Source organism: Strigops habroptila, chromosome 12 (genome assembly GCF_004027225.2).
Source record: "Strigops habroptila isolate Jane chromosome 12, bStrHab1.2.pri, whole genome shotgun sequence".
In the NCBI taxonomy this organism is placed as follows: Eukaryota; Metazoa; Chordata; class Aves; order Psittaciformes; family Psittacidae; genus Strigops; species Strigops habroptila.
The window spans coordinates 20,398,387-20,411,935 of NC_044288.2; the positions used below are offsets into that span (position 1 = coordinate 20,398,387).

At 39.1% G+C, this 13,549-nt stretch overlaps 1 protein-coding gene across 3 annotated transcripts; it reads left to right on the forward strand.

Moving 5' to 3' along the window:
- HMMR (hyaluronan mediated motility receptor) lies at positions 1-13,540 on the forward strand. Of its 3 annotated transcripts, none has more exons than XM_030503801.1 (18): positions 1-64; positions 1,618-1,716; positions 2,331-2,407; positions 3,169-3,249; positions 4,004-4,192; positions 4,499-4,585; positions 5,124-5,224; positions 5,553-5,627; positions 6,642-6,817; positions 7,617-7,765; positions 8,079-8,293; positions 8,901-9,017; positions 9,815-9,973; positions 10,337-10,489; positions 10,596-10,695; positions 10,939-11,115; positions 11,656-11,818; positions 13,056-13,540. In XM_030503801.1, the coding sequence occupies exons 1-18, from the start codon at positions 19-21 to the stop codon at positions 13,106-13,108; spliced, it is 2,217 nt and encodes a 738-aa protein (XP_030359661.1). In that variant the 5' UTR covers positions 1-18; the 3' UTR covers positions 13,109-13,540. The 3 variants fall into 3 exon arrangements, with proteins under 3 accessions (XP_030359661.1, XP_030359662.1, XP_030359660.1); XM_030503802.1 differs by having other exon boundaries at positions 4-64; positions 6,639-6,817; positions 12,585-13,540; XM_030503800.1 differs by having other exon boundaries at positions 4-64; positions 6,639-6,817.
- Positions 13,541-13,549: the final 9 nt, after the last annotated feature.

Genomic DNA, 13,549 nt, shown 5'->3' on the forward strand with positions numbered 1-13,549 from the left:
GCTCTGTCGCGCTGTGCCATGGCGTCTCGCAGCGCTGCGCTCCCGCGCCGCAGCCAGCGCTCCGGTACGTGCCCGGCGGGGAGCGGGCGGGGAGGGAGCCCGAGCCCTTCGCGGCCGTGCTGGGAGAGGGGGGACCGGGCTGTGGTTACCTCGGTGCGCGCCAGCACTGCCTCCCTTCCTGCTGAGTGGGGAGCTGCCTGTGATAGCGGCCGCTGGCTGGGCCCGTATGGGAGCCGCCTGCTGAGAGGAAGCATTCTGACTTCAGACCGAATCCTGGTCGTGTGTAAATGGCTACCAGGAACATATATATGTATATACGGGGGGCACGCATCATAGCCCAGAAACCAGTCGGGTCCTGGGCTGTATCACCAGCAATGTGAGCAGCAGGTCGAGGGAGGGGATTCTCCCCCTCTGCTCTGCTCTCATGAGACCTCACTTGCAGCACTGTGTGCAGTTCTGCTGTCGCCAACATAAGAAGGACATAGAGCTGATGGAGCAGGTCCAGAGGAGGACCACGACGGTGCTAAGGGGACTGAAGCACCTCTGCTATAGAGAAAGACTGAGAAAATTTGGGCTGTTGAGCCTGGAGAAGGCTGCGTGGAGACCCTTACAGCAGCCTTCCACTACCAGAAGGGGGCCTATAAGGATGCTGGAGAGGGACTCTTCATCGGGGACTTTAGCGACTGTAGGCACGGGGTTGGAAGTAGAAGAGCTTAAGGGCCTTTCCAACCCAAACCACTCCATGATTCTATGTATATATACATGTATAAATACATATTTACATATATTTATTTAGTAAACCAGCGACAAAGCAGGGTTTGATAGCCTTCTGGTATCATAGTACAAAACTGCAGAAGTACAGAACCAGTCACAGCTGAAGTACTGCTACTGAGAGCATTTTCTAATGTACAGGTTTCTCGTAATGTGTTTTTGGCTGCAGCTGAATGCCTCTGCTACCATCACCCATTCTCATGTCAGATGAAGTTGCTCTCCTTTGCAGAAAGCTAAGCAGATAAGCATTTACTGGGCTTGAGACCACCTGGCTATAATCATAATTGTATGAAGAATTTGTAGCCATCTTGGTTTTGTCTGTTGTTTCCCTTAAAATTTTTTAATTTTTAAAAATATTGGTTTTATAAAGTTTAAGTAATTTACTACTTCGGAGGAAAAGCTTGGCATTCAATAACATCTAAGCTGTCTCTTCTCAACTGGAAGATTTAAAGAAAAAACAACCAATAGTCAAGTTTTAAGTTTGTTTAGTTTATTTTTTAGCCTTTTCACAAATTAGCATTAAGATCCTCTAACTCTTTGGGTTTTTTTCTTTATGGAAGTTAATGCACTGCTATCACTAACAAGATGCCTTGCAATAGTGTATATGTAAGTCATACTTCGTAATTTTATTAATAGTGTAACAAATGCACCTTTTCCCCTATCACATGTGCATATTTCCTTTGTGTTTATGGAGAAGATGAGGAGAACTGAGACTCCAGCTGTTGTTTATTTTCCTTTTTTTTAAGTGGATTTATCTTACATGTATTATTTGCTGCAACCAGTTGAAGTTGGAAACTGTCACTTACATTTATAATTCTCTGCTGTTTCTGAAAATCTCACTTCTAGCATGTACCCCGCTGCAACAATCCTATGATGTTAAATCTTCAGATGCACTGAAAAGTTCTCTGTCCTCTGAAACATGTCAACCAGTTAGGAAGCAGAAAAGTAAGTAGTCATAAAAGTTGCACAGAACATAATGGTATAATATCTTTGAACAATTATTAGTGCTTATATGCTGCTACTGCTCTGCTCTTGTTTGGAAATTGGTTTATATTGCAGGGGCTCACTGCCTACCTTCCAGCTCAAGGGGACAGCAGCTGTAAAAACATGTTTAATTAGATCTTCCAAAAACAGCTTTATATGTAACTTCTGCTAATTAGGGGGACATCTGAAGAGCAAATAGATTAGTTAACTACCTCATGAACCCTGGGTTTAGTGATTGTTTTCACAGTTTTTTTTGCATATAAAACATCCTTCAGTTGAAAACTGACAGCATGGATCGGGATGGGGGTGAACCTTGGCAGAAGCTGCATTCTCAAAACTGTTTGTCATCTGGTAGTGTCTCTAAACTCTGTCAAGTGCCTGGATGGCTAATACTGAACTGCCTGATTGCAGTAAGAAAACAGCTGGCATTGGATTGTAAGGTGGATAGTCTAATAATTAGGTGCTATTCTGTCTTTTGCATAAAAGACGAATAACTTGGTTTAGTTTGGTTAAATTTCACTCACTGTGCATGCATGCCCTTTTCCTTTATCATTCTTTTTTGCATCCTTCTGCAGGTGAGACAAATCTGAGCAGTGAGAAGAGTGCACCTACCCCTATAACTGTCAGGAGGCTCACGTCTCTCGGATCAACAGTAAGATTCCTCTGTAGTGTCTGTAGCGCTGTTAAATTCCAGCTAAACCTCACTGTGACAGGTTAAATCACTTATCACCTTTACTATTAACTGAGCAAACTATGAAATTCACTATTGTGCCTGTGTTCCTTAGTAACTAAGCAGGGAAAATGAAATTGCAGCATCTTTGGGAATTACATGATGGTTACTTGGGCCTACAGAGAGTGGCTTGTTGTCTTTGGTGTTATGATGTTTTAGTTTTTTGCCTCTTTGTCACTATATAATGATAGCGTGGCTGCTTATTTTTAAGGCGATTGTGGTTTTGATTCTGCTTCAATATGGTGGGCATGGCAAAGTAGAAAGCTAGTGGTGAAAGAAAGTGCTTAGTGAAGTGTGTAAGGACATGTATTTGAAGATACATAGCTCAACAAGTTGAAAAAATTGTAACCCTGACTTACTAATTTAGTTTGCTAGAATTCATCATGTAGGATGAAATGATGTGGCTTTTATGGAGTTTAGGGGGTGCTAATGTCTCAAACTTAATCTCCTTCCTGGCACAATGTTTATGAGCTGTCTGTTCAGAGTAATGCTTATGAGAAAGTAAATGGTAAAACCCCATCCTCACCTGACAATTGCCTTCCCTATTTGTGGGAGAGATCTTAGGTTTTTATTTTATATGTATCTTTAATAGTATTGTCTATATGAAGGCATTTAACTGTGGTGTTAAACTAGTAAGCAGCTAGAGATAAGTTTAACCTTTCTAATGCATCTGTTTTCAAAAGCCTGCTAATGGGACTCTGAAGCCTAAAAAAGATGTTCTCCTTATGAAAGAGAAAAAGAAACAGAAGGCACTGGAGAAGGAGGTATGAATACATTACGTGAGTGCAATCCTGTAATGTTTCCCACTTACCATACTTAAAAAATGCAAGCTGGTAAAATTAGCCTCTTTTTCATTACAAAGCATACAGGTAGTTTGCAAACAGCTCTGCACGGAGTAGAGATTATCAAATGCTCTGATATGTAGAAAGCATTGGGTTCGCTAATGCAATTACATTGATTCCTATTGCTTGTGATCAGCTATGTAGCCAGTCACTGTTCATTTGTTTTTAAAAGAGAATAGAGTCCTATGTTCTCTACCCCAAGAAGGTTCTATTTTATTTGACAGTAACAATCTGTTTGCTGAGATTTTTGCTTAGTAATTGACATAATTTTAATGTTTCAGAGGCAGCTGGCTTTTCTTTATCAGCACACTTCTGTGTGCTGATGTATGCCTTGTGTGTCTCAAATGCCACATTGTGTTTTTCCTTTCCACAGCCAAAAAGGAGAGTTGGCTTCTGTTGCAACTTGAAGCTAAGACTATTCTGAATTTAACATGTTGTACTGGCTCAGTACCATAAAATAAGTCAGGCAAAATGCTAGGACTGCAAATCTGTGCTATATAAGAGAATTGTGGTGATTTTGTTATCTCCTTTTCTGTGAATGTCAGTTAAATATTCTGAATGAAAGTTTATACAGTTTAGATACTCAGTCTATCCAAGAAAACCACAGGCACAAACTAATGATGTTATTTGGGAAGAATAATAGTAGGAAATAAAGACAATGCCTCTTCTATTTTAGATTCGTGCATTAGTGAGAGAACGTGGAGAGCAGGATAAAAAACTTCAGGCTCTGGTTGAGGATTTTGTTAAGAATGAAGCAAAGCTGAGTGCTGCAGTTCAGGAGAAAACATCTCTCTTGGCAAATGTTGCATGCCTGAAAAAACAGCTTCTGGAACTAACAAGAACCAATGAACTACTCAAGTCAAAGGTATTCAAACAAACAAGCACGTGTTTGCTTTGACTTTGTTGTTGTTAAGCTCCCTGGGAAAGAAGAAACTTCAGTTGCTGATCAGCATCTGTTTTCATGTGCCTTTCACTAGCAGAGACAGAGCATGTCTGGTGTGGCATCTTGTGTGCTTCTGTCTAAAGGCAGAGCAGGACCTGTTAACATTCATGCTGGAGATGGGTAGAGATCAGTGTTGTGGGTGGGAGGGGGATACCTTTAGAGGATTGTGTGAAGAACAACTCATATGAAGGAATTACGCTTACTGGTTTTATATTCATCTCTAATAAGCTGTCTGAAGATGGTGCGCAGAAGAAAATGAGCAGCCTATGCATGGAGTTAATGAAGCTCAGAAACAAGAGGGATGCTAAGGAAAAGGTATGACCATTTGCACTGCACAGGATAGTAATCCTGAGCTTCTCAGAAAGAGTCAGTGAAAGGGCTTGGCACAGAACTGCAGATCATGTGTTGTTTCTGTCCTCAACCTAGTAGTTTCTTCTAATTTCTGTAGAGTGAAAATAGAGAAAGATCAAACACCAGATGTTCTTGATTTTGCTGTTGATGTGCACAGCAAATCTTCATTCAAGTAAGGAAGCCTAGAAATACCTCTGTTAGAATATCAGTCTGTTGGTTGCACTGGTGATTTCCTTGAGAACCAGTGGTCCTAAGTACAGTTTGAAGCTCTTACATGTATTTGATTTTTTGGGGAGGGTGTGGTGGTGGTTGTTTTTATAGATGCCTAATATCTTTAGAGAGGGATACTCTGAATTGCATTTAGTATAGTAACAAGTGCTATCATTAAATTGTAGCTATGAATTAATTTCACTTTACTACTGTCTCTTAATGGATATTTCTCCCCCCCTCTTTTCTTTTTACTAAATCTTTTTGATAGTAATATTTGTCTTTTTTTCCTAAGACTGCACTTGCAAAGCAGGAAGACATGGAAATGAAGCTGCAGGAAGTACAAAGGAATCTAGAGCATTCAAAAGGAGAAGTAGCACAGTTGCAAGAAAAACTGTAAGTAGTAAGGAATGGAAATGACTGGGGAAGAAGTTATAATTTGTCTAGTTAATGCAACTGTCCTAGCTTACTTGCTTGTGGTACAATATGGCTCAGCCTCCCTACTGCAATGAGAGAACCATATGGAACAAATATCAAAAGAAGGTAGAATCACTTCTTAGAGCCAATACCAGTTTGTCAGCCAAAATGGATAATAAAAAAAGCATGTATTACTGTAAGTTGTGATTCAATTATTCATTTCTTCGTGCTTATCTGTAAATAAATAGCTTCCAACTAGCTCTGAATTTGTTTAAATACATTCATCATGAAAACTTCCTGGTTTTAGGTCTGCTACTGAGAGAGAGAAAGTTGAAGACAAGTCAGACACTGAAAAACTTTTGGAATATGTCACAGAGCTCAGGTAATAACAAATTGCTCTTGAGTTGGACTGGGTAAGTTAAGAGGCAGTAAAACTAAGCCTCATTTATAGACTGGTGAATTAGAACCTTGGCAACAATTCTGTTTAACAGTATTAAAATAGAGGGGGAAAAGGAATCGAATATTTTTTCCATACAATGGATAGGAGTAATAAAGTTAATTATATTTCTAATTGTCTCTGTGCTCTTCTGGGCTAAGCAATAATACGGAAGAGTTTTGCATCAGGGTCCTGAAATCCTGGTTTTAGCCTGAGTCATTTGTACATAAATCAAGCTGAATCCTTTTCCTCGAAGGTACTGGCAGTAAAGTCTTTTAGCCCTTGCTTGTAAAACAATTTACAGCAGGGTGAAATAAATCCCTCAATCTTGGCTCGCAGTGAACTTCATAATGCTCTGATTTGCATTTACGAGTTATGATGAATTATGTACATATGAGCATCAGTCTGATTCTAAAAATTGCTATTCTAGTGCTCTGTAAGTGATTGAAACTCTAACCAGTCTTCACAGTAATGTGTCCCTAGCTCAGAACGTGGTGAAAATACAAAAGTATTTAAATCTAACTACTTCAGTCTTTGCCCCTCCTCCCCCAATCAATTTACTCACTAAGAGATACCTCAGTAACAGGCTATATATATTAAGACTCTGCTTGTTCTTGTAAAATCTGGTTTATTAATGCGTATGCTTTTCTATGAAAACTCAGCTTTGTAAAAATCTGGATGTAGCAGTCATCTGTAAATCAGTTATGGTGACTAATAATGTTTTATAAATATAAAGGTTTATGTGATTGTATGTTTCTTTTAAAACAAAATATCAGTGTTGAGATAAATTGCTTTCTAATTAACCTGTCTTAATGTGCAAAAACTCGTGTCTGGGAAAGCATGGGAAGGCAGTTTTCCTATTGGAAACCAACAGTCCTAAGCATTTCTTCTTTGTGCCAAAGACTAAATTTTCCAGCAAAATGTAGTGGTAACAAGTACCTGAATTTTCTCCTACAGTAGTGTTGTGGAAACAGTTGATAAGTACAAGCTAGATGTTGCCCAGATGGAGGAGACAGTGATAAAGAAAGACCAAGATATTGAGATCCTGCGGGATACCCTCAAAACAAAAGAGGAAGAATCTTTTAAACTGATAAAAGAGCTTAATGACAGGTGTCAATTGCTTCAACAAGAAAAAGGTAATTGTTACTGTTTGCATGCTGTCAGCATATGTAGGATCACTGACATGTTTTAAAGCATCTCAAATAGCTTTGTTCTAAAATATCAATTCAGACTTGTTCGTTCCGAGTTAAGTTATCTCTCTGAGCTCCAGCTGAAAACAGCTAGGAATATCCCTGGCAACATGGAAACTACCTTGAATCTGACATCTTCTAAGTCTAAATTTGTATTTCTGTGGAGGGTTACTAAGGTAGATAGTACAGGGTGAAAATTGTTTACGTAGTAAGGATGGCTTTAATCTGAAAGGTGGACACAAATGACTTGTTCCTTACTCTTCATTGAGGAGCAGTATGACACTGTCTCAATTCTCTGTTAGAAGCATGTGCGCAAGTTCTTTGAGATACTGGGAATGTGTCTAGGAATCATTCGTCAGCTCTTTTTTCCCCTCTGCCCCAAAACCAGCAACACTGCAGCCTGAGACTGGTACTCAGTTCTCTGTGTACCAGTTGGCTTGTGTGTGCTAGCATTATGTGGAAGAAGCTGTGAGGAAATCATTTAGTTGTTTTTCCCCACCCACACTGCTGTTCTGATGAAGGCTTGATCCAAAGATTCCTGCTGTTAAAATAATTTTTAAAGTGGTGTACTTTTAGCTGATTTTTGAGGGTTTCCAGATGGGTTAAAGATGAGAGTTTGTTTTGTTTGGATTTTTTTTCCTTGCCTAACTAACTTTAGAGCTAGCATGGAAGTACTATAAAGATGTTGTAGTTCTTTGAAGATGGAGAAGGGAATTTGTGTTATATAGACAATTCCTTTACCCAGAGAAAGAGTTGTTGGAGACCAGAGGAAAATTCCTAAGTATGAATGCTGAAATAGAAGACTTGAAGAAAAAATTTTGTTTAGAAGAGCAAGAACACCAAAAACTGCTTCAAAAATGTGAGGAGATGGTCTCTCAGCTGGAGCAAGAGAAGGTAAATACAGATAATAAAGTAGTTTAAAAATAGACTCTAATTCAAATGACTGGCATGAAAGGTTCTGATTTTGCCTACATGTGAGATTAGACCATTATCAATACAGCAATCTGTGGAATGTTAAGTGGGTGCTGGCCAGCAGAAAGTGTGTGGTCCAATAGCTTTAAGAATCATAGCTGTTATGGTGGGTGGTTTGGTGCCTCCTGTAGAATTGACCATATTCTTGTGCTTCCAAGTTTGAACGCTGCAAAACAGCTTTTAATATCTGGAAAAGTACTGGTAGCTTTAAAATCTGTGGTACTCTGGCATACAGGAGTCATCTGCATCAATGCACCAGAAGTTACTAGAGTTCCAAGATGAGGTAACAAATGAGAGACGTATTCTTGAAGAAGAGCTGAATGATACCATGAACAAGCTGAACAAACTGCATGCTCAGGAGAAGAAAGCTGGAAAGTTGGTGAAGCGGTTGGAACAAGAAATCAAATCTCAAGCTCTTGAACTTTCAGAGATGGAAGTAAAGCTGAAAGGGTTTGTGAAATAAACTTTCTAATTCTAAACCTTTGATATGAAAAATGTTAAATCAATAGTATAAATGAAGCTGCTGAGCCTAATTTGGGTTTTAGAGACCTGAACAGATCTCAACTTATTTCTTGCTGGTTGTTGATTATTGATAGTGATTAGACCAAATAACTATCAATAATGACTTGAATCAGTTTTATACAGTCTTAATTTAGTACAATTTAATCAGTGTGCTGAGACTCACTTGAAATGCCAGTACTGTAGTAATATGATGTTGCTGTGAAGGGTAAGCTACATGCATCTCATATTGGATGCTTCTGCTCTGGAAAGGGCAATGACTAGGAAAGATTTTTCAAGCAAGCTGTTTCTTCTTTCATGTATTGAAAGGCTGCTGTTAGGTGTTCAATCTATGCTATACCTATCTTGGGAAATAAGGTGGGGGAGATGCCTAGTTAAATCTGTTATGAAAATTGTGCTTTAAGTTGTGACAGAGAAGTTGTTGATTTGTCATAACTTTCTACTTCCACTGCAAGCCTTTTGTAACTGATAATAACAGCATTGCTAATGCATTCAGACATACTTATCTCCAGCATGGAATGATTAACTTTTATTTCAGGAAGAATGCTGAGTTGGAGCAAATCAATGAAATGCACAGCAAAGCTGTTCTGGAAATCCAAGAAGAGCACAGCAATACATTGCGTAAACTTGGAGAGACTGTTGCTGAGTTTGAAAGGTATTTGAGTGTCATTAAGTTCTAGGACAGGGATTATCTCTAAGATCACAATAAAACAGGCTGTTTATTCATGTGCCTTGGTACTTAACACTGTATATGAGCACTAGTACAATATTAGAGCAGAGGACTTTGTGATGGAGTATTTGATGGCATTAAGAAATTTATGCCTTTTGACTACTAGTCAAGTGTAATGAACATACTTGCTGTCTAGTACAGGAAACTGGATGTTTCTTCTTCCAAAGTGTAACCAATTATAATACTCTAGTGCTCTTGAATCTCACTGAGAGTTGTAACTAGTGATGGTCTTTGCACTAAAATGTCTTGCCAAAAGACTTCCTGTGTAGGCTTGAAACTTGCATTGAATCATTATTATTTTCCTACAATTCTTGCAGATCCTTCCTCTCACAATATTCAGGTTGTGGAAGCATTTAAAAAGTGATACTGTTATTGCTAAGTATGCAAGGCACATGTGAAAGATCCAGTGGGATATTTGCCAATGCGAGCTGCAGATAGTAGGTCTTTTGGCGTTTAAAATAAGCTTCAGATATAGCAGCTCTTTGGTGGTTTACAATATCTACCAAAATATAAAATAGCAATATCGCAGAATTTGTTGTAGTGTTACTGCTTATGGCTTTATGGAAATGTGTTGGATTTTTTAGTTTTGGGTTTATCAGTGCCAGAACACAGCCATCTCTCCAGATAGTAAAGTCTCTTACACTTGTTAGCATGAGCTTTTGTAAGGCCTGAAGATGTCAATTTGTATTTTGCCTAAAGTAACAAGGTATTTGTTATACTAGTTACAAGAAGACGATAGCTGGAGAAATATGTGGTCTTAAACTGGAGAACACTTCTCTGCGGGAAGAAGTTGCCAACCTAAAAAAAGTAGGCCAAGATAATCTACAGCAGCTTCAAGAAGCAGAAATCACTAAAAACAAAGCAAAAGAAGAATGTGCAAGGTACTAGACAAACTTTTCCTTAGGCTAAAGAATGCCAACTAGGGCTTCCATTCCTAACTAGAACTTTACACGGTGCTCCACTAGATAAAATCAGTATTTGGTGTAAGCTGAAGTTTCTTCCTTTTCCCAGTTTGGAGGGTTGAAAATTTTGACAGACAAAATTCATTAAGCTTATATGCATTAGAAAACTGCTTTGTTGTGTATGTTCTGTCTGTTTCTAGACTGTTCTTTTGTAGTGCTGTTTGTGCAAACCTTTCAGTTCTACCAACAACTTTTTAGTCTTGGGTACTTGTGTTTTCAGGTTTAGAGTAGTGTAAATAAATAAATAAAGGGTTTATTAAGGATGGATAATATTTTCCTCAGGATGCTTTTAGACATCCAGACAAAGCTTGCACTAAAAGAAGCGGAAACGGAGAGAACAAGAGAGTCTTGCCTTGCACAAATGACTAAACTTCAGGAAAAACTGGATGAGCAAACTGAAGATCTGAAAAGAAAACTCGAAGTGGAAAGATCAAGGTGACTTTTCTCAAACTAAGCATGCATTTTGGAGCACATCAAAGCTGCAGTGTGAAGAAGTGCTGAGAGTTAACCATGAACATAATGAAACTCCATTTCTTTTTAGGAAAACCGTAAAGGAAGATGTGACCTCTAGCTTAAAAGAAGAGATAAAGACCTGGCGTAATCTGTATGAGGACTTGTGTAACAAAACAAAGCCTTTTCAGGTGTGTTACCAAGTAGGTGCTTATTAATAACTCTTAACTTAAAACTTGTGCAGTTGGCTCAAGTTTTAGCCTTGAGAAATACACATGCTATTTCCTGTTCTAAGGCATTTATCCCACAATAGTTTCCTACTGTCCCTTGAGCTAGCTATTCCCCTTCCCAAAACAGTCTGTCTTTGTAGATTTTGGTTCAGTAAAAAGCTATGTTTATTTTAAAGATTACTGAAGATTCAGTATGTATTTCAGCAACAACTAGATGCATTTGAAGCAGAGAAGAATGCACTCTTAAATGAGCATGGTGCTGCCCAAGAAGAACTGAATAAGCTAAGTGATGCATATGCTAAACTACTTGGCCACCAGAACCAGAAGCAAAAAATCAAGCATGTTATGAAGCTGAAGGAAGAGAATGCCCACCTAAAGCAGGTTTGTGAAATGAAATGTTAGAAATCTGTAAGTTATTAATTTGCTTGATTTGTTTATTGCTCTAAATATTTATAGACTCATCCTGCAAACTACTTGTTTTCTGTGATTGTTACGTTCCTTGCAAGAGCTAGATTAGAACAAACCACCAGCCTCCAAAAACAGTGAGAGAATGTGTTTTAGTTCTGACTGAATACATGACATACAGAAGAATCACCACTGCAAATAACTACCCCTACTTTTAGCTTGGTTGGTTGGTTTTTCTTACCCTTTTGGAGGTTCTAGACTTAGTAACCCATCTGCTGAAAGCATCGCCTGAAAGCTTCAGGCTACCATAGTGCTTAGTGATCTTATACAGCAGTTATACAGTGGTGCTGGTTTCTCTAACACCTGTATATTTGTCTTTGGTTTGTTTTTTAATGTCACTAATGATAGTGTATGTATGTTTGTGTTTAGCATTAGTCAGAAGGGCTGTTTCAGTAAATGAGAAAGCAGGCTTTTCTTAGTTCTTAATCTAACTTCCAAGTATTACGTTTTCTTTAGGATGTCTCAAAACTGCGTGCATTGCTAGCCAAAGAAAAGCAAAGCAACAGACATCTTCAGGAGCAACTGCATGCAATTCAGGGCATTCGGCGTTTCGATCCTTCTAAAGCTTTCCAGCATGACAGCAAGGAAAATATCCCTCCAAAAACTCCTTTTAGAGAAGGTAAGCTTAGATATTGATGTAACTATGTCTTTGTACCTCTTAAGTTTAACTGCAGAAAGTACAACAGTCTTGCATAGTCTGCTGCCTTTGGGGAAAGAAGGAGAATGGCATCTCATGTTTCACAGCAGATAGTGGAGGGCTGCCTCAACAGGGTGCTCCCAGTGCCCCAGGTTTGCTATTGTGCTTTCCAGCCCAGTTTCTCACAACCTGATGTGAGCAAGTGTCCTGTGGGGTCAGACAACAGGAGAGGTGTGTCTGATGGGGTAAGAGGAAGGAGTGGGTTACAGAGAATCTGCTAGTTTGCATGATCTTGCAAGATGTGAACCTTGCTTTGCTGCTGTGTAGCACCTACAGTTTTTCTTCTGTCATACAGCTTAATGGTGCCACTAGCTGGGTGTCAGGCAGTGTCCCCTGCACAAGTGCTAGGGGTAACAGTGGCTTGGCTGGAGCTCTGAGCTCTGGCTCTTTAGCTGCTACCCAGCAGGACCTTATACTGCTGTAGGTGCAAAAGGCTGGCAGATGAATGTGGAATGGAGAGAAAGATGGCAAGAGCACAGGGCGTACAAAGGGAAGAAGTGGAGGAGGGAGTGTGGGAGGGCAGAGATCTCAACCAGAACTTCATTTTACAGTGTATTCCAGGGTCTGAAGTTCTGCCTTGCCTGGTGTATGCAGTGTAGTGCCTTCCTCCCCCCAGCAGACAAATAATTACTCTATGGGGTTTTGACTATTGCTCCCACCCCAATTTACTAATGGTCTTCCATTGCAGGTAATAAAAATAAAATTTAGTCTCTCGGTACTAAGAAAAATACCTTAAGTTGCCAATAAACTCCCTCATGTACTACAGAAGACTTCAACAGACTACTGTTCAAGGTGAACTTGTATTATATACAGCATCCAACTTAGTGGGAGTACTAGAGAAATGGTCTAAAACTATGTATTTTTTTTAGAAGAACTATGCCTGGTTATGCTCTTACTGAGAAGCCATGAGCATACAGGTGACTGTATGTTCCAGGTGCCTGGTAACATCATTGCACTCTTTAACTCACCAATTCATGTTTTTGTATGCTGGAGCTGCTTAGCTTGGTTTCGACAGAGAAACTTAAGAAAAGGTGAATAAGCACTGAAGAGTAAGGATGATGCATTAAATTTAGTTTCATGAAAGATGGGGTTTTTTTTTTATTCTATCTCATGTTTTTTTAATGTTTAATTTTGCTATTTATGATTGTTTCAATACCAGTGACGACAATGCTGCCAGGAGACACACTCTCCTCTACAGCCCAAACAATATAGAACCAGTGTAGAAAACTGGACTGCACAGTTTTGATATTCTTAATGGGATCTATGTTCAGGACATGCTAATTTCAATCTTGGGGCTGGATACTGCAGCTGTTGATCTCCAAAAGAGGATTTGCTGCTCAAACTCTAATTGACTGCATTTAGGAAAATGTTTGCATACTGATGCTAAGATTAGTGTCTTCAGAGATCTGTCTCTTTTATGAATGCTGAGCTCACTGGACTCCCACATTGTCATAACTTTGTAACTGTTGTAATTGACCAATGCTACCTGAAGGGGAATAACATCAGAACTTGTCTTAATGGGGTGGGAGGATCCCTGCTGTGTACACACATTCGTTGTACAGACCTGAATTTTGGCAATGTGGGAAGAATCTGTTCGCATCTAAAATTAAGAATGTTTCAGCACAATAAAAATTTTAAATTAAAGAATTTGTT

Bases quoted from the DNA above. Each gene is read 5' to 3' on its own strand.
- HMMR (XM_030503800.1), top strand. From the start codon at position 19: ATGGCGTCTCGCAGCGCTGCGCTCCCGCGCCGCAGCCAGCGCTCCG. The intron at 4,193-4,498 runs GTATTCAAACAA...ATCTCTAATAAG, and splicing joins ATGAACTACTCAAGTCAAAG to CTGTCTGAAGATGGTGCGCA. The intron at 10,696-10,938 runs GTGTGTTACCAA...TATGTATTTCAG, and splicing joins ACAAAACAAAGCCTTTTCAG to CAACAACTAGATGCATTTGA.